The sequence below is a fragment of the Charadrius vociferus genome, unplaced genomic scaffold (assembly GCF_000708025.1).
Source record: "Charadrius vociferus isolate BGI_N301 unplaced genomic scaffold, ASM70802v2 scaffold228, whole genome shotgun sequence".
Classification (NCBI taxonomy): Eukaryota; Metazoa; Chordata; class Aves; order Charadriiformes; family Charadriidae; genus Charadrius; species Charadrius vociferus.
The window spans coordinates 4,314,011-4,339,106 of NW_009649864.1; the positions used below are offsets into that span (position 1 = coordinate 4,314,011).

The 25,096-nt window shown below is 36.5% G+C and overlaps 1 protein-coding gene across 4 annotated transcripts in view; it reads left to right on the plus strand.

Moving 5' to 3' along the window:
- The first annotated feature begins 755 nt into the window (after nucleotides 1-755).
- Nucleotides 756-25,096, plus strand: part of KLC1 (kinesin light chain 1) — a 30,668-nt gene continuing 6,327 nt past the window's right edge. For 2 of the 4 annotated variants that reach the window (XM_009891068.1, XM_009891067.1), the window contains exons 1-13: nucleotides 756-1,016; nucleotides 4,537-4,767; nucleotides 8,008-8,086; nucleotides 10,104-10,329; nucleotides 10,795-10,882; nucleotides 11,613-11,714; nucleotides 12,365-12,538; nucleotides 12,691-12,790; nucleotides 13,664-13,713; nucleotides 13,802-13,869; nucleotides 15,332-15,440; nucleotides 19,024-19,185; nucleotides 24,513-24,643. In XM_009891068.1, coding sequence (XP_009889370.1) covers nucleotides 756-1,016; nucleotides 4,537-4,767; nucleotides 8,008-8,086; nucleotides 10,104-10,329; nucleotides 10,795-10,882; nucleotides 11,613-11,714; nucleotides 12,365-12,538; nucleotides 12,691-12,790; nucleotides 13,664-13,713; nucleotides 13,802-13,869; nucleotides 15,332-15,440; nucleotides 19,024-19,185; nucleotides 24,513-24,643 — 1,781 coding nt within the window. Of the gene's footprint in view, nucleotides 1,017-4,536; nucleotides 4,768-8,007; nucleotides 8,087-10,103; nucleotides 10,330-10,794; nucleotides 10,883-11,612; nucleotides 11,715-12,364; nucleotides 12,539-12,690; nucleotides 12,791-13,663; nucleotides 13,714-13,801; nucleotides 13,870-15,331; nucleotides 15,441-19,023; nucleotides 19,186-23,079; nucleotides 23,721-24,512; nucleotides 24,644-25,096 lie in introns of those variants that run through there. The other 2 variants (XM_009891069.1, XM_009891070.1) reach the window with 2 other exon arrangements.

Here is a 25,096-nt window from a genome sequence, read left to right on the forward strand (position 1 = left end):
ATAGTCTGTAACAATTTCTTATGTGACTGTGCATGTGAGAAACATTTATTTATAAACTTGGCTTACATTAAATTGTAGTTAATTTTTATACACAATTTTAGAGAGTACGTGCTTTTAAAAGTGTTATTTAAGCATTCTGGGTAATAGTTCTCAGGTTATAAATGAGAAGTGTGTAAATATCGTTCTGCTCATCAGGTTTTGGTGAGTTGATTTCTGATGCCATGCTAGATTAGATGTTTTGTACAGATGTATACACTCTGTATTACATGTATTTGTGAATATGAAGTTCTTGTATTAACTGTGATAGAACCAAATTCAGTTTCCCCAAATTATCTGTGTTTTAAGACAATATATTATTACAAAATAAACCAGTGTAGTGTACAGCTCTTGTGACAAATGGGTATGCCTGTTAGGTATCACATAGTAGGAGATCGTAACAGAGAGGGTAATTTGAGTGTATATGCGCAAAAAGAGCAACTTCTTTTTTTTTTTTTTTTTTTTTCTTTTTGATGTAATGTTAGAGCACATACTTTGGCTGTTTAACTCTGGAAATAGAAGCTGGAAAACTTGAAATGCTGTTCAAGTCCAGGACTTAAAGCATTGTAAAAGTTGTGCAAAAATATAATTGCATGCTGAATATACATTTCAAATTTGTATGTTTTAATGACTTCGTAAAGGAAAGCTTTGTTCAGTTATAGAGAATTGCTTATTTCATTTTTACTTCTAGGTTAACTAGTGTACTCTTCCATTTCAGAATGTATGAAAACATGTCCACAATGGTGTATTTAAAGGAAGACAAGTTGGAGAAGCTCACTCAAGATGAAATCATTGCCAAAACTAAGCAAGTGATTAATGGACTAGAGGCACTGAAGAATGAACACAATTCAATTTTACAGAGCTTACTTGAAACACTGAAATGTTTGAAGAAAGATGATGAAACTAATCTGGTTGAAGAAAAATCAAACATGATTCGGAAGTCACTGGAAATGCTGGAGCTTGGCCTTAGTGAAGCACAGGTAAAATTGCAGTAGAAATAAAGCCTTTCGGACTTGGAATGATTTTTTAGTATGAAAGAAATAAATGAAAGATCATTATTTGACCTGTTATTGGAAATTTTGAAGTAAACAGAGATCAGTTTTGAAGGACTTACATTTGCCTTCCTGGATATTAGCAATATGCTGGGACATTTATGATGTTGTTGTATGTTGAAAAAAATCTGCTGTATTTAATAGAGGTAGATATTGGCTGTCTTGCTGTGCTACAGAAATAGTTATGCTTTCAGTATTAGAGCACTGAAGCTCATAACTGAGCTCCTCTTTACTTCAGTGAGACAGTTGCTATTTTCTGTTTCAACTTTTCCACAGCATTAGGCAGGTGATGTTTGAGCAGCTTAAGAAATGAGCATTCGTTCATTTTAACTCTAAACTATTGCATAGGGAGGTCTCAAATAAAGGAATTTGCTCCAACCTTTGAGCACTGCTGTAACCTTAAATTCATATTTTTATTTCCTTCCCTGGGGAAGGGAATAAACCCTCCCTGGTTTAACCCCAGTTGGCAGCTAGGACCATACAACTGCTTGTGCAGTTCTTCACCTTCCCCCCTCCCCCAGAAGGGCAGGGAGAAGAGGGAGAAAAGGAGGTGAAAGGGAAAAAAAAGCCCCTCGTGGGTTGAGATAAAGACAGGTAATAGAACAATAACAGAAAAAGGAAAATAACAATAGTAGTAATAATAATAATGGTAAAAGAATATATGAGATAAAGTAATACAGCACAAGTTGCTTTCACCACCCAGTGAATTGGTTGCCGAGCCCAGCCCGAGAGGTGATCACAGATCCCTGCCTCCCAACTAGCCCACATTTGTATAGTGAGCATAGCGTGTATGATACGGAATATTCCTTTGGCCATTCCATTGTTCTGTCTGTGCTCCTTCTCAGCTTTTATGGGAAGCTCACAAAAGTCCTTGAATAGTTTAAACATCACCTAGCAACATCTAAAACAGTATGTGTTATTGACAGTCCTGTCATACCTAGTCTGGAACATAGCATCCAGTAGAAAGAAAATTAACTCTCTTCCAGCTGAAACCAGAACACCTTGATTTTGAGATTCTTTATAGTAGCTCGCTATACTCCTGGAGCTTAACAGTCTCTAATGTTTATTGAACATTTTACTAAACGTAAAGTGAATCTAAAAACATTTTAAAGGTTAAGAATCAAGTACAGAATCTGAACAACTTTCACTGATGTGTTAAAGAGAGGACTCTGAGCAGTTCTGTGAACTTAGTTGGTGAAGGTATCGTCTGCAGAAGATGAGTGTGAAGGTGCATGTTTAGTCAAGATGTCAGTACTATCTTTACAGTCCAGATTTAGGGTATTTTGTACTAGGTCAAAAACCTGAAACGATGTGATGCAACACAGTCATCAGTACAAAATGGCAGAGTGTTTGCAAATGAGTTGAAAATGTCACTCACTTAACTTTGTATTAATAGGCTTTATATCTGTTGACTTAACTTTATATTAATCGGCTTTATATTGGTCTATAACTGTGCTCAGCCTTCTCATCTGGATCGAGCTATTATTATTTAGTGATCTGGAAGTTGTGTGCATTGGATCATGGTAAATTGAGGCCTGAGAGAGTGAACAAATACGGGTTACCAGAAATGGGAATGTAGAACCCCTGGACATTATGGTAGAGACTGTCAGGCTTTAGTACATTGTACAAGCTTTGATCCTTTGTATTGGAAGAAAATACTAGAAGATACATGGAATAAAATTGCACTTGTTGAGTTACCTTTAGTTGGTGTTTGTAGAAGATCTGTGAGTGAATGAGTACCTTCTCTTTCCTAACTTTGACATGGTATCAGGACTCCAGAAAGCTTGGCTCTATCGGATTCAGCAGCCTCAGTTGCAGATGTTATTGCCGCCTTTGTCCCACATGGTGTGTTGTGAACTGTGGTGGCAAGGAGCCAAGAATTCTGCATTTACTGCCTTTGTTAGGAAAGCGATTACACTTCAGACTACTACTCTCAGATCTGATAAGCCTACTCTCCCTGCACGCTTTGGGTTGCAACAATGTAGATTTTAATTTTTTTAAAAATTTAAATAAAGCATTTAAATTAAAATGCAGAATTATTTTATAGATATTTTGTGACGTGGATGTAGGTCTGATAACACATGTTAATTCTATGAAAATGAAACTGACTTTGCTGAAGAAGTAATCAAACCTTTGTTTCAGTTAATTCTAGAGGGTAAGATTACAAAGGATTTTAGTTTGCCATTGTAGCTTGTAGAATGTTGTTTGAGAACGTTGACCCTATTATCCCAACTTTCCTAAATGTACTTTCTGATGTTACAAATGCCACTGTTTGAATAGGCCAAGTAATTTAAATTGTTAACAATTTTGAATATGGAAATAGGTAGGTGCTGAAGTCTGGAGATTAGGACTGGTATTTGGAAATTACACCTGGAGTTAGGAAAAAACCTGGAGTTTTATCTTACCTTTATAAGAAAAAGTATTTTCTAAAGGCTTGATGTATTTTTTTGAAACCTGAAATACCAGCTAAGCATGCCATCTGTTTCACATTAAATATTTAGTTTAAAAACACTTCAAAGTAACTTTGTTTTAAAGAAACATAAAATTGAGGAGGTGAAATACTAGTAACTTGGGCATTTCAAACTCTTCTAAAAGAAGATTTTTATTATCATCAGTTGCCCATTCTTACAAGGTGTGCTTTCTGGGATTGCTATCAGCTGTTCTACGTGTATCAGTGGGAGATTACATAAACGGTGAAGGGAGAGTATCTTCTGCATGTAGTGGCTGGCTTTCACTTAGCAGGCTCATTTTTAATTTAATTTTGCTTAGAAAAGAAAAAATAAGCTCAAAGTAGACTGCTTTTATAGCTGATCCATTTTTTTGTCCTTAATGTGACTGTTCAAACACATTGACTGTCTGCACACTCAAGTTTGATATGTATATCTAAAGTGCTTATATAAATTGTGTGTTCAGTTGTGCATTTAGATCTCAGTAGTATAATTGTCCCTTCGAAATATTATTGTTATGCTGAGGTGTTCATACTTATGAACTGTAAGCATGTGTATGAATCCTTTTCTGTCTGAAAGCTCTTAAATTAGAACTCTGTATTAGTTCTTAGGTTATTTTTGTGATCCTTCAAGTTAAAAGTATTACTGCTTCATTTCATGTTAGTGGAACACAGATTTTCGTTTTCAGTAATCTAAATCCTAGTTCAATTTTTTCATATAAAAGTTGTAATGTAATCTTCAGGGAATTCTAAAACAATTTGACTTCTGACAACATCCTGGAAAACAATCATTAGTAAAGAGTTCTTTTAGATTAATTCTGGCTGAACAAATGGTAAAAAAACTTCAGAGGAGAAGTGAGAACCAGATATATGAAGAAGAGACATCTGAATGTTTAACAGATTTCACAGCTGACGTAGGTTTTAAATAAGAAGAGGCTTTTATGTTAAATACAGAACTGCATTCTAGAGGAAGTATGTCATGTGACACCTTCTGGTTTTTAGGTAATGATGGCCTTGTCAAATCACTTAAATGCAGTGGAATCAGAGAAGCAGAAATTGCGTGCTCAGGTTCGCCGGCTATGCCAGGAAAATCAGTGGCTACGGGATGAACTAGCCAATACACAACAGAAACTACAGAAAAGTGAGCAATCTGTGGCTCAACTGGAGGAAGAGAAGAAACACCTAGAATTCATGAATCAATTAAAAAAATATGACGATGATATTTCACCATCAGTAAGTAGCTGTATAGTAAAAAGCACCTTACATTTACATGTGTTGTAATCTCCCTTGTTACCAAGAAATGACAGATAGAAGGTTTTTATTTGTCTGTAACATAAACTTGTCTTTAAAATGCTCACCTTGTACCAGTGTCACATAGCTTGCAGAAATATTCTGAGAGTTCAGTTCATTCTTATTTTAAGAGAGTAAATGTTTTACTGTCTGCAGGTAATAAAATACATATCAGGGTCAAAATCCATAAATACTTATTTAGTATCATATTAGCTTAACAAAATATGGAGAACTGAACTTCAAGCCAAAAATTTCCTGCTGTAAATTCAACAGTTAAAATAAGTGGGAAATGTAAACTATTAGAGATTCTAAGTACACAGGGGCCTTGGCTTATTTTGACTGCAAGAAATTTAATTTTTGTGTAGTGAAATTAGTGTATAGGTTTTAGATCTGTGGAGAATTTACTCTGGGATAGGATGTTATTGAATGCCCTTTCATGACCTTCTGCCAGACATTGTGAGCATCTGCATGTTTTCAGTCGTGTTTAGCTAGCCCATTGTGTTACATATTCTTAGATTCAGAGAGAAAATGGATGAAATTTTAATTTAGAGAAGTAACTTATCACTTAAAACGACTTCTGAATTATTTGCCCTTCTTGTTATCCTTTCGAGTTTATTTCTTAAGTTAGATGGCACTGTAAAGAAATACCTCATTTTGTGTGTTCAGACCTTCTCAGTTGGGTCTTGGAAAGAACTGTTTTTCATAACCAATTAATTCAGCAACATAATAGTTGATAATGTATGCATGTTAATCATGCTTAACCAACTGCTTCCCTAAATCCTTTTTAACATATTGTGAGTAGCGAGAGTTGTTTTGGTCAGTTGCACACTGCGTTTTTCAGTGCTGTTTCATGAGTTTGTCTTTGTAGCTGAATACTGCCTGTGAAGCCTGTTTAGAAAAGAGGCAGGAGGAGGGAATATTGGGATTTTGATGAGCTAACTGTTGAATTGTAATCTGCAGATGGCCTTGGCAAATACAGTCAAAGTAAGCAAAGCATCTTTATAGTTTAACTAACCATATGGACAGTCTCTGTTGTTAGCCTTTGAAAACAGTCAATTGTATATACTCAGTATGAGGCTGGAATCAGCGCACTTAGAACTGTGGACTTCCCATCTGAGATCTAGCCCCATCAATCTGCTGGTTTTGCACCTTTCCACCGTTGAACTTGAATGCCAGCAGCAGTTGCCTTTTTCTCATCTGTGGAAAAAGGTGTTGGATGTAGAGCCAGAAAAGAAGGAATGTGTTCTGCTCCTGGGTTTTCTCTTTACTGAGATTAACGTTTCTGAGAACTTCAACTATTTATAGTGTGTAAACTCCACGTTTAAGAAACAGGATTGAGCGATGATCTGTTTCTTTATTTTACGTGATTGTCGGATCTGGAATGATCTTTGAATGTTTTAAAATCAATATACACTGATGGATTGTGCAGAAATGAATATGGTTTCAGATGGAGACTATTGGAGGTGAACTTCCTTCCGAGTATTGGGGGTTTTTTTTGGCTTTTGAACCTTACAGATCACAGAATTATAGGGGTTGGAAGGGACCTTTGGAGATCATCTAGTCCACACCCCCTGCCAAAGCAGGTTCACCTAGAGCAGGTTGGACAGGAATGCATCCAGGCGGGTTCTGAGTATGTCCGGAGAAGGAGACTCCACAGCCTCTCTGGGCAGCCTGTGCCAGTGCTCTGCCACCCTCAAAGTAACAAAGTTTTTCCTCATGTTGAGATGGAATTTCCTCTGTTCCAATTTGTGGCCATTGCCCTTTGTCCTGTCACTGGGTACCACCGAAAAGAGTCTGGCCCCATCCTCTTTACAACCCCTTTAGATATTTATCAGCATTGATGAGATCCCCCCTCAGTCTTCCCTTCTCCAGGCTAAACAGACACAGGTCTCTCAGCCTTTCTTCATAAGAGAGGTGCTCCATTTCCTTATCATCTTCGTAGCCCTCCACTGGACTCTCTCCAGTAGTTCCCTGTCTTGAACTGGGGAGCCCAGAACTGGACACAGTACTCCAGGTGTGGCCTCACCAGGGCAGAGTAGAGGGGGAGGATAACCTCCCTCCACCTGCTGGCCGCATTCTTTATAACGGACCTCAGGATACCAGGCCTTCTTGGCCACAAGGGCACATTGCTTGCTCATGGTCAACTTGTCCACCAGGACTCGCAGGTCCCTCTCCACAGAGCTGCTTTCCAGCAGGTCAACTCCTAACCTCTACCAGTGCATGGGGTTATTCTTACCTAGGTGCAGGACCCTACACTGGTCCTTGTTGAACCCCATTAGGTTGCTCTCTGCCCAACTCTCTACCCTGTCCAGGTCTCACTGAATGGTGGCACAGCCTTCCGGCGTGTCAGCCACCCGTCCCAGTTTTGTGTCGTCAGCAAACTCTCTGAGGCTACACTCTGTCCCCTCATCCAGGTAATTGATTTATATGTTGAACAAGACCGGACCCAATACTGACCCCTGGGGAATACCGCTAGTTACAGGCCTCCAAATACACTCTGCGCTGCTGATCACAACCCTCTGAGCTCTGCCATTCTGCCAGTTCTCGATCCACCTCATTGTCCACTCATCTAACCCATGCTTCCTAAGCTTACCTATGAGGGTGTTATGGGAGACAGTGTCAAAAACCTTGCTGAAGTCGAGGTAGTCTCACAGAGCCTACCTTGTGAGCAGATCACAATTGCAAAATCTATTATTTGTGCAGAAGTTGAGTACTCAGAAGTTGAGATGACAGAATTAAAGTTGCTGGTGCGACTTTATTCTCCTTCAGGAGATGAATCTCCGTATTCCTCTCCCATGCTCATCTATAGCTGTTTTTATGACTAAAAAAGTGGAGTGGACAATTCTGTATTCAGTAGCACTCACTCCTCACTGGGTACTTTCATTGGGCATAATGTGTCTGTAAGAATAGCAAATGTGTTCTTGTGTGCTTAAATTGAGACTGAAATCTAGGAGACCTCATTTCTATTCCTGGCTCTTCTGAAGGTGTCCTGTATTGTTTCAGGACAGAGTATGTAAATGCATTTGAACAAAAGACCTTTGTTAAACTTCTGTGAGAAATGTTATTCTTGGCAATTCCTAAGTTCTCAATTTGGGGTTTTTCTTTAATGTTGCTGATTAAATGGACTGTCCTTTTATGCCTTAGATTTAAGTGTAACAATTTGGGTTTGGGGTTGTTCTATAGGAGGATAAAGATACAGATTCCACCAAAGAGCCTTTGGATGATTTATTTCCCAATGATGAAGATGACCAAGGACAAGGAAGTAAGTACACTTCAAATTACGATGTTAGTGTATTTCTGCAATGCAGAATATAAAAATGCTCTTTACAAAAATGAATCCATGTTTGGGGTCCTCTGGGATACAGCAGAGTGGTGAATGCCTCCGCTAGAATAAGGAAACCTGTCATTGATACACATCCTGTACATTAATATGTATAGGACTGGGGCGTAGTTTTTTAGAGAGAGTTTACTAGCTGTTGTAAAGTTCTTGGGACTTACTTCAGTACAAAATTGGTCCCACAGTCTTTCCTGTGGGCCTCAGAAAGGAAAAGGTTTATTCCAAGTGACTGAGGCAGATTCTGAAACGTTGAAGCTTTTTGATGGTCTGCCCAGATGGTGAATTCTGTTAGTGACCCGTTTCATGATCTGATTTAACATTTTGGGGCAGGTTTTAGTATGAAGTCTTTCTCCTATAATCTTTTGTCCTTTACTGATAGTGTCTTCCTTAGTTTTACTACTCATTCTTGACATATTGTCTTGAGGTCAGAAGGACTGATGAATATGCAGTGATGTTTGAGGTAGGGTATGGTAGTGGGGTTGAAAGAAGCCATTAATAGGAAAGGCCTGCTTAGTGAAATGTGTTTTTTCATATGGCTGTAAAGCTGATACTATATAATGTATTGATATTGTAGTGTACAATACGAGTGTACTACGAGCAGTGGGCTCATAGTACAATGGTTCTTAGTGGACAAAATGACTTAAGAAGAAATGTCTGAAGGTGTAGTGGGCTCGTAGTACAATGGTTCTTAGTGGACAAATGACTTAAGAAGAAATGTCTGAAGGGTCCCACCTTTGTAATCAGCAGAGTTTCAAATTTTCTTCATGGAAACGTACAGAAGATACACTGCATGCTTGGTAACGTGGTAATGCTGTCCATAGCCGGCAATGGAAGGAAGACTTGAAGAGTTTAGAATAGGTTAGTGTTGACTATGCAGAGCTCACCCTTCCTTGCTTTGTAGTAGGAAAAATTGAATGGCAGAGCTGACTACATACCTGCATAGTCTATCTACCTTATTTTGCTTTACAGAAGACAAAGTTGACATTTCAGTCATTTCCTTGACCTCCAGGAAAAATACTGAAATGCTTCAGTGCTTTGGTAGGCAATGATCGCGGATGTAGGCTTGGGATTGCATGATTCTGCTGACATAAAAAGGTTCCCACTTGCTGTTTTGCTTAATAGAAAGGAGGGAGAAAGTCAGGCTCACAGCAGGAGCCCTTGTCTTGTATGTTGTGTAGAATTTAATGAAAATGAGTTAGAGGTAGTTTTCTCAATCTTCCCAGAAGTCTCCCAGATGAAGAAAAAAAGGATAGTATGTTTTGGGGGGAGTGAGAAGGTGGTCGTTGCAACAACCAAAGGCTAGGAGCTACTGGAAAATAAGCCGCTATCCCTGAGGGTTAGAAAGTAAAACCTAAAGGCTGACGATAACTTTGATGACTCATTGTCTTTCCTTTTGTGACTGTTGTTAGTGGCATCCAAGGCGTTTTAATCCTTTATGTGCCAACCTTAAGTATTCCCTGGTATAGCAAACAAAGGGAAACAAAAAAATTTTGTATGTTTAGAGAAGGAGAATAAAGGAAAAAGGACAAATCATTTGTGCTTTTCTGCAGGTATTTGGCTTCTCTGTGTTAATGTTCCTTTCCATAGGGAAACGTCAATATTTGTAAGTGCAAAATTATGATACAATCGTGAGAATTGTTAATCATTTGCTAAGCTGAAATAGTTTCCTGCTTTCCTCATTGGTTTATTACATTTGGCCATTTGAGCTAATAGAAGTGTAAAATAAAACAGTACTGGACAGAGAATGGAGCATAAAATGGTTATATTTTCACTGTCACTGTTCAAGACAGCATGACTGCTGTGAAGTATGTTCTAATAGTAGTGCTTTGTATTGAAGAAATAAAATTCAGTGAGTCTCATTTTGTGTCATTGAGCAGTAATGCTACATGCTTTAGTTACAGTCATCTTTTAAACAACTTGAAATCTTCTGGATTTCTTTCAGTTCAACAGCAGCATAGCAGTGCAGCAGCTGCTGCCCAACAAGGTGGCTATGAAATTCCAGCAAGATTAAGGACCCTTCATAATCTTGTTATTCAGTACGCTTCCCAAGGCAGATATGAGGTTGCTGTACCTCTCTGTAAACAAGCTCTTGAAGATCTGGAGAAGACTTCAGGTCATGATCATCCTGATGTTGCCACTATGTTGAACATACTTGCTTTGGTGTACAGGTTTGTATACTGACATAGATAAATACCAGTTAGTTAATATTTGCCTACCGTTAATGCTTAGACTAACATTTTTTTACTGTTGTATTATTTTCCATTCCCTGTCCTGCAATATTTATATGCTCCCTATACTTAAAAATCAAACAAGTTGCTGAATTTTTGCTTGTGCCTTTGTTTTGGGAGTGAAGTTGGTTTCGATACTTTTTGTCTACTGAGGGGGTATGTTTTGATAACCCACTTGCAGATAATCTAGAGGTATAAATTGAACAGCAGTGTAGAAGTAGTACGTGCTCAACCAGCAAACTCTTTACAGTTACAGGCTTACAGGCTTTAGGTTTTTACTTCATGATTTGTGAATATATTCTCAATTACTCTTGTAGCATCTTTAGGCCAGTACTGAAGTCAGCTTCATTTTTATGACTTTCTTTTCTGAATCCCCAGTATTAATTATGACTCTTTAAAATTTAGAGACCAGAACAAATACAAAGATGCAGCAAATCTCCTGAATGATGCCTTGGCTATCCGTGAAAAGACTTTGGGCAAAGATCATCCAGCGGTTTGTATACATGCACTATCATATTCTTAGTTGTGTTTTTCATTGAATTTTTTTCAACTCATTCTAATATTAAACTCAACAGGAAAGTTTTTAAGACCTGGCTTATCTCTAAACAGTACAGGTAGGAGGCCACAATGTAACATTCTTGTTTTCTTTTAAATATTTTAACATACCTTTTGAGCATTTTATTCAGGGCTATTTCACCACAAATGACTCTCATACTTGATTTTTGGATTGCATGGATTTTCTATGGGAAGTTAATTTGGGAAGAAAGATTTTAATTTGCTTACTCAAATCACTTTATTAAATTCAGATTGAAGGTGTACTTCTGATTTGGTTTACTGCTGCTTTTAAATGAAACATAAATCAAGCTTTTGTACTTAGTGTTTAAAATTAATATGATATCTCACTTCATGTAGCCTGTGTGAAGCAGGGCAGCTCTGACTATAGATGTGAGAGGTAACTTTGTAAGAGAAGAACGTATGAAGAAAATGTATGCACTAAAGCACATTTCCACAAATGAAGCAAACTTATTGCATGATTTTGGGTTTTTTCCTTTCCTCACTTGTGTATGTATGCATTTGATAATTATTTCTTCATTTGCACATTTCAAGAGGTCTACCATGTGCATGAAAAATTTGAAAATATCAATGCATTGCAGATGTGTTCATTTGTCAGATATTTGTATCAGCAAATTCCAGTGTAATTAATATTTCTGTACTGTTGACAGGTGGCAGCAACTCTGAACAATCTTGCAGTACTTTATGGTAAACGGGGAAAATACAAAGAAGCTGAACCATTGTGTAAGCGAGCTCTGGAAATCAGAGAAAAGGTATGAGTAAAAGAATACAGTACCTTTGACTGGATTTTTTTTTTTTTTTTTTAAGGGAGGGAGCAAAGTTAAGCACTTCCACTTTTTTTACGTTTCAGTTGGGTAGATCTGCCAGATTTAGCAGTGCACTAGTAGTCAGCAGTGTCTGAAATTCAAAACAGTAGTAAATTCCAGTGGTCCTGTGGAGCTGTTGGAGCATGCTGGGTATATTCTAAATCCTGTATTTTATAATTAATCTCCTTTGCCTTTTTCTTTCCTCTTTGATAGTTAAGTAATCTTTGATTTGACAAGAGCACTGGAATTTAAAATTTTAGCAATGTTTCATTTTTAAGTTGATTATTCTATGACTATATGGATATTTATTCTAGTCCATGAGACCGAATACCTGCATCCTCAGGCCTCTGTTTAATACGCTGCTTATAATGTTATTACACTACTTACATTATTCCTGTTCTGAATTATTCTGCAACATTCTCAGTTTGTAATATAACTGAGTAACCTTTATATCTTTCTAATGCAAATCTTGCTTTTGTCATCCTCGTGTTGAATTGATGAGGAATAAAACCTAACAAAGTATTTCTAGATGACGCATTTCTGAACCCCGATACAATGATTGGAGAATGTTTTAACACGAGGTATTTCATTTTCAGGTTCTGGGGAAAGATCACCCTGATGTTGCCAAACAATTAAATAACTTGGCTTTACTATGCCAGAACCAGGGTAAATATGAAGAGGTTGAATACTACTATCAGAGGGCACTGGAGATTTACCAAACTAAGCTAGGACCAGATGATCCAAATGTTGCAAAAACAAAGAATAACCTGGTAAGCCTTTTATAAAGTAAATCTAAAAAAAAAAAGGAAAATTTTCTGATGAATTGAAATGCACCTTTATTCAGCGTGTATTGTATTTATTATTTACTGAGCTAAATAAAACAGTGTGCTGATATATCTGTTGGTGGGTATTTTGTTTTCAGGCATCCTGCTATCTAAAACAGGGCAAATTTAAGCAAGCGGAAACTTTATACAAAGAGATTCTTACTCGTGCTCATGAACGGGAATTTGGCTCTGTAGATGGTAAGAAACTTAGTCCCTAGATTTGAATGTGTGTTTCATTTTTGTAGTTACGAAATAAAATCCTTAGGAAGTTAATTGTATCCTGATTAAAATTGTTGTCTGTTTGAGGTAGACTTAACAAGTGAGATTATAGATGCATTGATGTACATTCATCATAAGAAAGCATTTAGATACAGCAGATTTGATTGAAAATGAGAGTTTTTCTTGCATAAGGTAGTCTTGGTATGTTTATGTTTTATGGATTGTATTTCTGGCATAGTTTATCTTATGCCCAACCAAAACCAACTTTGGTATTTTCATAGAGGCAGAAAAATGTATGTCACTTTCCAGTCACAGGAAAAAGTCTGTGCATATTTTTAATGATATAATAAATAACATTGTTAACATAAGTCCTCCATTAATACATTTAAAGAATGGGGAAAATACCCTTAAATTATGAATTACACTGTCCGTTGAAGTCAAATCCATTTTATCAGCTATAGATCACAGTGAAGAATTTTCATCGTGTTCTATGACAGTAGCATATGCACCACTTGGTAGGTGTCAAAGTGGTTGTTATGATAAAAGAAGTAAATGCGTGTTTTCTAGCACAGAACTAGGCACATGACAAATCGATGGCAGCATATACTGACTTCAAAGAATCTCAGAAGTACCTGTTTCGAAGTTCAGATAAGAAAAGAAGACAGAAATGTAAAACCGTAAGAGGTGCATATTTTATCTGTCTGCTGCTTGTAGCAGGGACAGTAAGGTGTTTTTTGTTCTGATAATAGCATAATTCCATGGTTCACAACTTCATTTCAGAAAAGTGAAAATAAGCAATGAATACTTTGTCGTTTTTTTACTTCCATAATATGTTTTCTTCTGTTTCATCAGATGAAAATAAGCCTATTTGGATGCATGCAGAAGAGAGGGAAGAATGCAAAGTAAGGCTGTTGTCATAAATCTTTTTTTGAGCTTTTACTATTTAAGTTACAAATCAGCTATTTTTCTTCAATGTTACTTTTGTTTTAGGGAAAGCAAAAAGATGGCACATCTTTTGGAGAATATGGTGGCTGGTACAAAGCTTGCAAAGTTGACAGGTGGGTAATTTCTTTACAGGACAAACAGCGTGGCAATACCCACTATCCAGAAATGTCAGATTAAAGCATGTTTAAAAATGAAACCAAACCAGCTGCTTGCTTAGGACAATAAAAACTATAGTATTAAAAATTCAGGCTCCAAGTCTGGGTTTCAGGAACACGGTAGTGTCCCAGGAAAGTCCCAGGGCTGCTTTTACTTTAGGCTGGTTAGATCTAGTAAGTGACATAAAGATTCACCACTTGTGTTCTTGGCAGTCCTTCACATGGAAGCGTAGATCACCTTTCTTTCTTTTTATACTACTGGTTGGCGTATGTGCTCTCCCAGCCCTAGTAGGACCTCTGGAGAGGGCCAGAAGCAAAAAGGAGACTGTGCAAATAACTGAGCCTTGGGTTTTCTAGCTGGCACAAGAGACAACGTTAAATGGCCACAATTCAGCATTGATGCATGTCTAAAGCTTGAAGAATTTAAGTTTCTTTAGTAATGAAAACGTGTACCTTAAAATGGAAGAAGAGAAACAAGGACTTCAGCTTGGAGTATATTTGGTGAAATATTTTTTGTTTGCTTTAATTTTGTTCCTTAACTGCCTTTTTTTTTTTTTTTTTTTTTTTTTAACGGGCAGGTGGTACAATGTAAGAAAAAACCTGCACCTAATACTGATAATGTTCAGTGAGGGTTTTTCATTTCTTCAGTGTTTGAATTCTTGTATTTAACAAGCAACAGAACCTTTATACTGCTGAAATCTGCTCTTTTTTCTCCATCCTGAACTCTGGGTGCAATGCAATTTGTTGGTTTGTGTTTCATGTACTAGTTCATTCTAATGCATGAGGAAATCTTTTCTCTGTTGTTACTGGAGCAAAACTTCAAGCAACAATACTGTGTGACTGAGCTAAATCTCATTGTGTCATTGAAACAAAAATGTCTTGTTGGAGTGTGAGACTTGTTAATGGAATGTGCAATATTTTTTACCCTTTATTGTTCAAGCGTAGTTTGAATGCATAGGAGCTGCAAATCGGTACTAAGTAAAAGCTGATGAAAGGAACTGGTAATTTGTTTTGTGACTAACACATGCTACAGTAATGGTCACTTTATGCATGAGTAGGCATATTTTCTGGAAGCGTCACAATTATTCGGTTGGACACACTCCGATTGAGCTAAATTTTCACCTCGATGTATCTGAGAAACACAAGGATATAGCACTCCAGTTTTCTCTTTAGTAGATCTAGCGGCTAGTTACTAAATTCCAGTTTCAGGTCTGTTGACTAATGAGCGTGAGCCATTAATGCACATTGAAAGGTTTTTCTGTGTACATGAAGTACAGTATAGTATATTTCAAGAGAGACTTACTGAATAATTACAAAAAATATAAGTACTATATTAATTTAAGCTTTTATTAGTTTTTGAATTGAGAAGAGTTTAATATGTGTGTGTGTGTATATACACACTTTTTTTTTCTTTAAATAGTCCAACAGTAACAACTACCTTAAAGAACCTTGGGGCACTTTACAGACGACAGGGCAAATTTGAAGCTGCTGAAACATTAGAAGAGGCAGCAATGAGATCTCGTAAACAGGCAAGTATGAAAATTCGCCTTAACGATATCTCTGCATTGTGGTCGTGCAGATTTTCAACTTCAGTATCTATTGTACATGCAGAATATATAAACTTTTGGCTATTCAGTGTCTGGTGCTTAGTGTTGCTTTCTAATTTCAGTCTGAACTGGTGATAAACTCTGATACTATCTTAACACTTGCAAACTGGTTAATCGCTAGGGCAGCAGCACCATGTACCAGGGGCATGGTTCGAATTTGGAATGAAATTATGTAGAAAATGGAAGAGCAGAAGACACTATGTTGACCAGCAGCCCTCAATTGGCTACATGTCCTGGGAGAGAGACAGTAGCTAGGGGAAAATGGAGTTTCTGTTGATAATCTCCTTTGCCAGTAATGCTGTTCTACTTTTAATAAGGAGTTGTCAAACTTAAAAATGTTATGTTTCTGCATACGACTGACTGCAACTGGTGCAGACTTTCAGAAGACCATTGTAAAATTTATCAGTTGCTGTTTTGGTTACTTTTGCAAACCGATGGCACAGATATTACAGTTTAAGGGAGGACTGTTATTCTTTTAATGTGGAGATGTTGTGTGCTGTCTCTGTGCTCTCAAATCTGCTGTTCAAGTAACCTTTTCTCACCGTCTTAGAAGGTGGGAGAGTGTTTAGTTTTGGGGTTTTATTGGCTTTGGGGTTTTATTGGCTTTTTGTTTTTCCTGTCCCTTTTGGATGATTTGATACAATGTCTTTTATAGAAGTGCTTAAGACTGGACAAGCAAACATGGCTTGTCAGTCAGTGTTAAATGGAAAGCAAAATAAGAAAATGTAAGTGAATTGAAAAAAAAAAAAAAACAACTTGGAAAGTTAACTCTAAATTTGGTTTTATGCAATAGTAAATAAGATTTGCTTTTTTTTTTTTTTCAGAAGTACTTTGGGTTTTTGTTGGTTTTTTTTTTCTTTTATGTCCCTGTAAAATTCTAAACTCAAATTCTAAATTGAAGTAAACTGAGTTAAGTGATGGTTAATATCTTTATTGATAGTATACTGGGTTTTATTGGTTATACTGATTTGAAGTTGTATTTTAAAGAATGATACTGCAGTATTTGGTGTACATAGAAGCAGATTCCTGGAAAAGGGAGAGAGCAAAAAATTCCTGGCAACCCTCATGCTCTTCTAGTGAATTCAGCAAAAGTTCCCTTTGACATAAGGTGGCATAAGTGCTTTCTTCCACAAAAAATGATGGAAAACTTGTGGGTGCTTGCCAAATAAGTGGAATGGAACTGGTAAGAGGAAAGTATGAATTTGGGAGAAAAGTTCTTCAGCAAGGAAAATTAAAGGGTGAGGGGGAAATAGCTGATACGGATAATTTCTTTTACTGATGATGATTTTCATGTACTTTTACTGAAGGTTCATTTTTCATATGTCTCATTCAGAGGTGATTTGAAGATAAGAAATGAACGTGCACTGCATCTTAACATACTTGCTTTGATTCTTGGTTTTACTGCTGCCATTACATATAATAATATTTTAGTGTGAACAATCAGGACAAATGGGCATAATATAACAGTAATAAGAGGACTCAAAGAAAACTTCAGCTTGTAGTTACATGTTTTTCCTTTTTTATATTAAAAAAAAAAAAAAGCCAAAACAGCCAGCTCTTCAAGTTGAAATTTTTACTGTGAAGCCTGGAATTGATTATTTTGGAATTAAGAATTGTGGAGGATCTTGCTATTGGAGAAGTCTCTTCTAGAGTCCCTGTTCAATTGTCCCACTTCTGGCTTGCCAGTACCTCTGGGAAAAACTGTTCCTTGTCTTAATTTTCTGTAGAGCCTGCTGGAGGCTTGCTGCTGCTACTTTATTTTTATTAAGCATGCTTCAGATTTTCGTTCGTGCATCTTATGTCACCTATACCATTATGCCATAAAATATCACACATTACACACAGCGCTAAATTTGGACGTGTAGGAAACAATGCTGTCTTGCTAGCAGTGTTTAACACTACCTTTCTATTCTAGGTCATTAAAGTAAAGGAGGACAGACAGAGTTAATGCTTGTCCCCTTTTGAGCTAAAAGCAGAGAGGTACTTTTGTTCCCAGGTGTGGAAGAGCATCAGTCCCGCGCACCTCTGTTCTGCTTTATGCATGTTTTGTTTGCTTTAGCTGCTGGGATGTATATGCTAGATTTTTGAAGACCAGTGAAGTTCTTTGTCCTTTATCTTTCATGACAGAGTCAAACTGGGAAAGTGCAGTTCCCTGTCCCTTCATTTTTCATTTTTTAATATTTTTTTTTTTTAACATGTGAGGTAAATGAGAGACAGTAGCTTTGGAACAGAGCCTAGAGGTTATTTGTATGATACGTCACCTCCTCAGTGGTGAATCTAAATCACTTTATGCTTTTTGTGTTCTGTGCTGCTAAAGGGTTTGGTGCAAAAAGCTGTTTTGAGCCTATGCTTCTCTACTGGGTGAGAGCGGTAGCCACTTTTCTGCACCATACAGCCGTGTGGAAGTGGAAATATATGTCATTATAAGTTGGTTTCAAGCTTCCTTTTGCGTACAATTCCGTTAGGGAGGGCTGTTCTGCTCTTCAGTTAGTGGAAAGCAGCTATATGGGAACCAAGCACATGATTTCTCCATGCCACTAACACAACCTTCATTCTTTCTCATTCACTTTACTTTTAAGTAGAATGTTGGCATAATTTTCACTTTCTGTATTGTGGGAGATTTTATGGCTTTGTCACATGGATCCCCTGCTGCATTTGCTACTTGCACAGTGAAAGATGCAGAATATTTTCTTAGTTTAAGGCATTCATCTGGGATCTCTTCCTGTCAGCAAATACTGTTCCTGATGTGGAGTAGGTTTATTATAAAGAAAACAGAACTGAAAATAAGCATGATTGAGCTTTATTACTTTCTAGTTTCTGTGTTAAAAGATTTTGCCTTTATTTTAGTGCAAGGTTTTCATAGAAGGTGCTTTAGCGCTTTTAAGATACTTTAAAGGATTATTTGGTAATTGATGGGCATTCTTTAACACAAAGTAAACATTTTACTGACCATATATCTTGTCTGTTCTATTATAAGCTTATTTTCTATTTGATTTCTTTCTGAAGGATAAATTATACTACTATGTCAACTGTCATATGTCAGTATTTTTAAATAAAACAACCTGTGTCTTAGGTATTTGATATTCAGACACCTGCAATGTTCTTTCCGAAGGTGGGTGAATACTGCAGCATTTGATAGGTGTAAAACTGAGAATTGCATTGACTATTCATGATCTGTAAATTGCTTAAATATTAAGCTGGTGGGCAAATGGCTTCAGGTAAGTGACGTGAACACCATAAGGCTTTGACAAGTGATAGGGAATGAGGAAAAGAATGGCAGGTCACTGAATTCTCAAACTACCAAACTGTCTGTCCGCTTCATGCTGTGTTCATTCCTGCGATGTATAAAGGGCAACTCATCTTGACTGCGCTATGAAGGCAGAATCAGGGTAATGGAGTTACGGGTTGGTTTGACTTCTTTCTTAATATGGTTGTTGCGTGTAAGTTGTAGATTAATACAGCCCGTAATAAAATAAAGCCTTTTCCTATTTTACCTAAATCTCAGGGTCTTGACAATGTTCATAAACAGAGAGTTGCTGAAGTGCTGAATGACCCTGAGAGCATAGAAAAAAGGCGAAGCCGAGAAAGCCTCAATGTTGATGTGGTAAAGTACGAGAGTGGTCCTGATGGAGGCGAGGAAGTGAGTATGAGCGTAGAATGGAATGGGGTAAGTACAGTACACAGTTTAAGAAAATAGCCTAGATAAATTATCACCATAACAAAGACGGTTGTCCATTCACCAGCCTATCGTTTTTTCAGTAGTTTCTTGGTTGATCTACTTTGTATTTTGTAATTTTGCAGAATCAATTAAGAAATGAAGAGTAACATTTTGTTTTTGATAACATCATGTTAACAAAATGTAATATTTTAAAAATTTAAAACATCCTTTCTGTTGTTGTCCTGAATGGTGAAGTTTCTTCAAGAATCCCAAGCAGTTGTATTTAAGTTGTTTAATGCTGATTGAGTGTCCTGGTTTATGGTCTGGTGTACAATTGCTTGTCAGTGTTTTCTTTTTACTGGTAGACATATTTTGGCAATTAACGTGCTTTTGCTTTTGTCCTTTTGATGCCATATTTACCTGTATTTTAAATGTTTCCTTAAAAATACTGCATCTGTTGGAATCACAAAGAATATTTGCTATGGAGATGTATTATGTGTTAGAAGTTTTAGAGTAAATTGAAGTGATCAGTCTAACACTAAAATAATTCCAATCTCCTCCTTACTCAACTTGTTAGAGAAAAGAACATAACTTTTCAAGCTGCTATACAGTCCATTTTAAGAGGCAGTGCCATCATATAACAGTGTGATAGTAACTTCACATTTCTTAAGTGAAATACGAATACCACTTTCCTATATTAGAATTTGACTGAAGTCAAGGCTTGTTCCTATTTGTATCCCGTATATTTACTTCACTGTATAACACTGATTGTCATAAAGTAAAAACACACATAATGTGATTACGTATGCATTTTTCTAACCATTGTTTTTCTTTATTTGAAAGACAGTGCAAGCTTTCAGTTATTGATCTGGCTTATGTAGTTGTTTGCTTCTGTCACCAGCTTTCCCATGCTTTATCCCATTGCTGCCAATGGGATATATATTGCACTGTTAACTAACTCCCAGCTGCAGTTCTGCTGAAAATACCCTGTTAGATTATAAAAGTGCTGTTGCCTGCTTTTGCTGTATGGGAGGGGAAGTAGCCTACTTTGCAATATTGAGTGTTCTGAAGTTTCATTGCTGTCACAATAGCTGTCTCTTTTTCTTTTTTTTTTTTCCTTCTTTTTTTAGCCACATGAAACAAAGTTTAGCACTCCAAGGAAACCTTGATAGAGCACATACTGCTTTAGTCTTAAAGGAGCATGTTCTTTCCATCTTTGCTTTTGTCCCCTTATTATTGTTTTCTTGGCATTGGTGTTCTCAGTGCCAAGACAGTCAATCAGCATCTAATATGAATAATACTGCATCATTAATAAAGCCAAAGTAAGGTTGGATAACTCTTTTTTAATTCTCATTTTGCCCATTCAGCATTAGAACTGTGTACTGTACTCCTCCCTTAATTTTCACTGTACTTTGCATGACTATATGTTCTAAATGGATTAAACTTTTTCTGTTATTGACATTAATTAAACAAGCATGCAGGTTTTGGATTGAAAAGGCCTTCTGGACAAGCAATAGACAGTATTTCTAGGTCAATATTTTAATCAAACTCAGTGATAAAAGTTGTTGATCTGAAAAATTAAATTTTGACCTGTCAAGGCAAGCAAACTTTTCATTTTTAATGTGCTGAAGTGGCATTGCTTTATTCTCATCTTTGTTTTTTCTTGGTTTTCCCCCTCTTAAGCAACAGTATTTTGTATTACGTCTTTTACATGAAGTGGGCAACTATCTCTCCCTCTACCCTGCTAGTGTTTCTATCTTAGTGCTGTTCTTCCCTCTACTTGATACTGTGTATGTTTTTTTACCCTTGCGTATTCCCTCCAGACAAAATACTCTGATTCATAAAATATAGTAGAATTCTTTTGTCAGGCAGATACTTCTGTGTGCAGAGCCTGAAGAGAGGCCTGCCTTTTCCCTTTAATTTATTTTGAAGGGGTCAAGCTCACGCATGTTCTATAGGTGGCGTATGTAACAAACTTCGATAAAAAATTATGTTGGAAGATCTAATGTAATTAAGTGACTTCCATACGGAATATAATTGCTATTAAACATTCTATGCTTTGATGTAATGTTTTACATTCTTACAAAAACAACTGAAATGTCTATTGGAAGTAAATCTGTCATTAACTATTAAAATGAACATGCTAAGTGAGGTTGTATAGTGCGTGTTTATGTGTTTCATATAAAGTTCATCCCTTAAAGTTAACCAAAGATACTTGAAAATGCAAAGGAATACTTGGTCTTAAAAATTCAAGGTAGAAATCCCAAGATTTTTATCCCTTACTATGTTTGTATGCTAAAAATGACAGTGGGTATCTGTAGTTGGCACTTTTGTCAACTGATCTTGCAGTCAGTTGGACTGATAAAAATCTTCGTAGTATGGTAGTGTTTACTTTAAGATCATGTTTTTGATGTGAGGAAGTATCTTTTATTATTCTAAACTACATGATTCAAAAAGGCTTTTGGGCACATCAGTCTGCTTTCAGGTGTGAAACAAAAGCAATACATTTCACTACCATAGAGCAGCTGGTAAGAGTTGCTCTTGTTTTATAGGAAGTGTCAGACAGAGCTGTGTTGTAGCAGACAACTACAAAGTAGAGGAGGAGATGTAAGCAAAAGTAATAAGGTGATTCTCATTCTTAGTGATGTGAAAATTGGCAATTAATCTTTGCCCTAGAAATAGATATCTGTGGTATTTTTGTTTGCACTGAGTTTAGGATTTTCTTTCTCCTAAGCTCATGTTTTAAAGGTGTTTTGTTAATGTAGTCAGTGTTTAACTTGGAAGTTCAATATTTTTATTTCAGATTTGAAGTACCCAAAAGCTTGTCTGCTTATTCCTAATGTGCTGGTTAGCATAATAAAAGTTATACTCTATATCTACCAAATTTGTCTTGCCTTTGCTCATTGGATCATTATTACTACTATAACATCACTGGTTTAAGACTATAGGAATAATTAAGTGTTTTTACTGATCTAATACTTCTAATTGGAATTTAGACTTCAATTTATTCAATCCTGCAAAGCTGAAGTTCGCTTCACTTTTAAAAGTGTAAACAATATATGCAATTTAGTTTGAAACATAAATAGTCGGTTAGATTTTGATCTTCTGATCACTTGGTAGCAAGGCATTTTGCTATTTGCAAGAGTAATTTTAATTACTGTTCATTACAGTTGCCATAGGCAAAGGCTCCCAAAACAGTTATCTTAATAATATTGGTAATGGTTTCTGTACTTAACACGGAGAATGGAAAGCATGTAAATTGAAAAACAGCTTCTATTTAAAGGTGGATTCTTTCAGCTGCCTCACTGTACTAGGGAAAGTACAGAAACTTCCACTTGGATAATACACAAACACACAGATATGTTCTAAAAAATACTTGTGAGGTCAGTTGGATTCTAATTCCTTGAAGGAATGCACAGAAATTTGTCTGGAGGTTTAGGGGAAGACCTCTTTCTTCTTTCAGTTTTGTTTTGAGGAAAATTCCTGACAGAAGTTAAAGCTGAAATGCATGCACCTTGCTCTGTTCCTTTCTTCTGTTGTGTTTTTTTTTCTTTATTTTTACTTTTGCGTTAATGTCAGCTGAAAAAAATTCTTTCTTTGTTTACAAAATGTAATCCTAAAGCTATCCCTTCTTAAAGGTGTTTTGTATTTTATACAAATGCACAGCATCATTCATGCTCGTTTGTAAGTTGCTTATTAGTGATACAGGCGAAACTGTATAAAGAAGTACATTGTGGTAATTGCAAGGGCCTGCACTTTGTACTTAAGGGCAGTCCAAATACTCTGGAAAAAAATTGTTTTGAATGTGACCTAGAAATACTGTAAACATAACTGTTCAAAATTGAAAACTGTTGAATTTTTCCCAACAGTTTCATTCAGTTTTTCTCTCTCCATTTCTGACAGGCCTAGATGCCTTTTGTGATTCTTATACTGTCTCCTGCATGACGGGCGTGCACCATCTTCAAGCTTTAACTTCTCTCTTCAGTACTGACTGCTGTGTTTTAGCAAACCCCTTAAGATTCTTGTCAGAGCTACACTTCCCTGTAAACTGGCCATTCCTTCAGTGCTGGTGTCTTTTTTTGGTTTTTCTATTTCTGTACATGTGTAGCTTTGCCAGATATGTATCTAGTCATACAAAATGTTATTACAACCATTTGCTGTGTAATACATTAGTAAAAAAAACCAAACCAACCAAGTAACGATGAACTTTATAAGTAGCTGTTCACTATGGAAAAAAGGTAGTTAAAAGTATCACACAAGGTATTATTGAAATGGCATGATGGTGATCTTTACAGGAGAAAAACAAAACAAAACCCATAACAGTAAGGCATGTTCTCCAAGTGCTTTAAAATGTATTTAGAGACCTATTACATGGTTAACATCAATATGGAACTCTGGATGTCTTCACTTATGATTATTCTGAAGTAGCATTGCTGTTTAGTCTTTGTGTGAGATTTTAGCAATTATGCTTTTCTCTACTAATCTTGGTGTTCAGTGATTTGTGTATTTGTCTTTCTAACTTCTAATAAACTCACTCCAACTCAGGTGTCTGTCTTTGTCTGCTTAGTAGAACTTTACTTTCTTCTTTTACAATTCTTCTTACGTAGGATTTCTGTGAAGTAGGAAGTGGGCACTTCTAATCTTACTAAACTGTTGGGTTTGGGGTTTTTTTTGTTGTTTTGGGGGTTGTTTGGGGGGGTTTTTTGTTTGTTTGTTAAGAGTAAAACATTAATAAACAGAATTGTGGTCAGTTGGAAGTTTCTTTCGATCAGCCTAGCAGTGTAAAACATGAATGCAATGTACAAAAAATTCATTTCATCGTGTTTTACATTTTCTTTGGTGGGTGTTAAAATGAAGCATAGGAATTTAACCATACATGTTTCTGATCAGAAATATTTTTGTTTAAGGATTTTAGGATTAAACAGACATGTTAGCAAGTGATGTAGATGTTTAGAAAAAATAAAACCAGATTTTTTTTCTTAGGCTGATGGAATGCTTTTGCTTGGGGCTTGTACTCTTGTTAACCACAGTGCACTCATATGAAATGGTAACATGGTGATGGTGAATCGTTTGACTACTGTGGTGGGGTTTTATTAATTATTGTGAAGACATGCTCAAGCCATGGTTAATATTTTAGAAATCTTTGTTACGGTTTGGAAGGAACGATTTTGTTTTGGTAAAGTTATAGCTATATCATATTCTGTGTTTAGGTAATTGTATCAAGTATATATTAATAGCAATTTAAAATTTTTTTTTTATCAATGAAATGTTTTTGAGCCAGGTTTGGGGGAGGGCAACAAACTTTTGCACTTTCACATTTGTTTAATTTTTTTCAGGATGGCACTGGATCTTTAAAACGCAGTGGTTCCTTTAGCAAACTTCGTGCTTCCATTAGACGCAGCAGTGAGAAGCTGGTTAGAAAGCTGAAGGGAGGAAGTTCACGAGACAGTGAACCAAAGAATCCAGGGTAATTATCTATTCTTAGCTGTACTGGTGTGCCCTCGTTCTGTGCCCTCACTGTAGCCTAGTGCAGTACTTAGGGCACTGTTTTTTTCCCGTTTTACTGCTTTAGCCACTAGAAGAGTAGAAAAGCCTCATAGAATTACTGATAAATGGTAGTTACCTGCAAAATTCTTCTCCTTTTCACACAGCAGTGAAGAATAATAAATGTTACTGATTTTTACAATAAAAGCTTAAATGCAGTAAGCCCACAACTAACATTCGTGATATAGCTTAATATTCTTGATATAGCTTTATATATAAAGAGAATTACCGACTTGAGCCTTCTCAGTTTCTATTTTTGGAAAAAACAGATTTCGGAGAGCAGAGGAAAATGTTGAAAAACTTGAACCCAGTTGTGCATCTCATTAACATTTCAGCCTCAGTGAAGTCAGTGGTGAAGCTTCAAATTTTAAAGAAT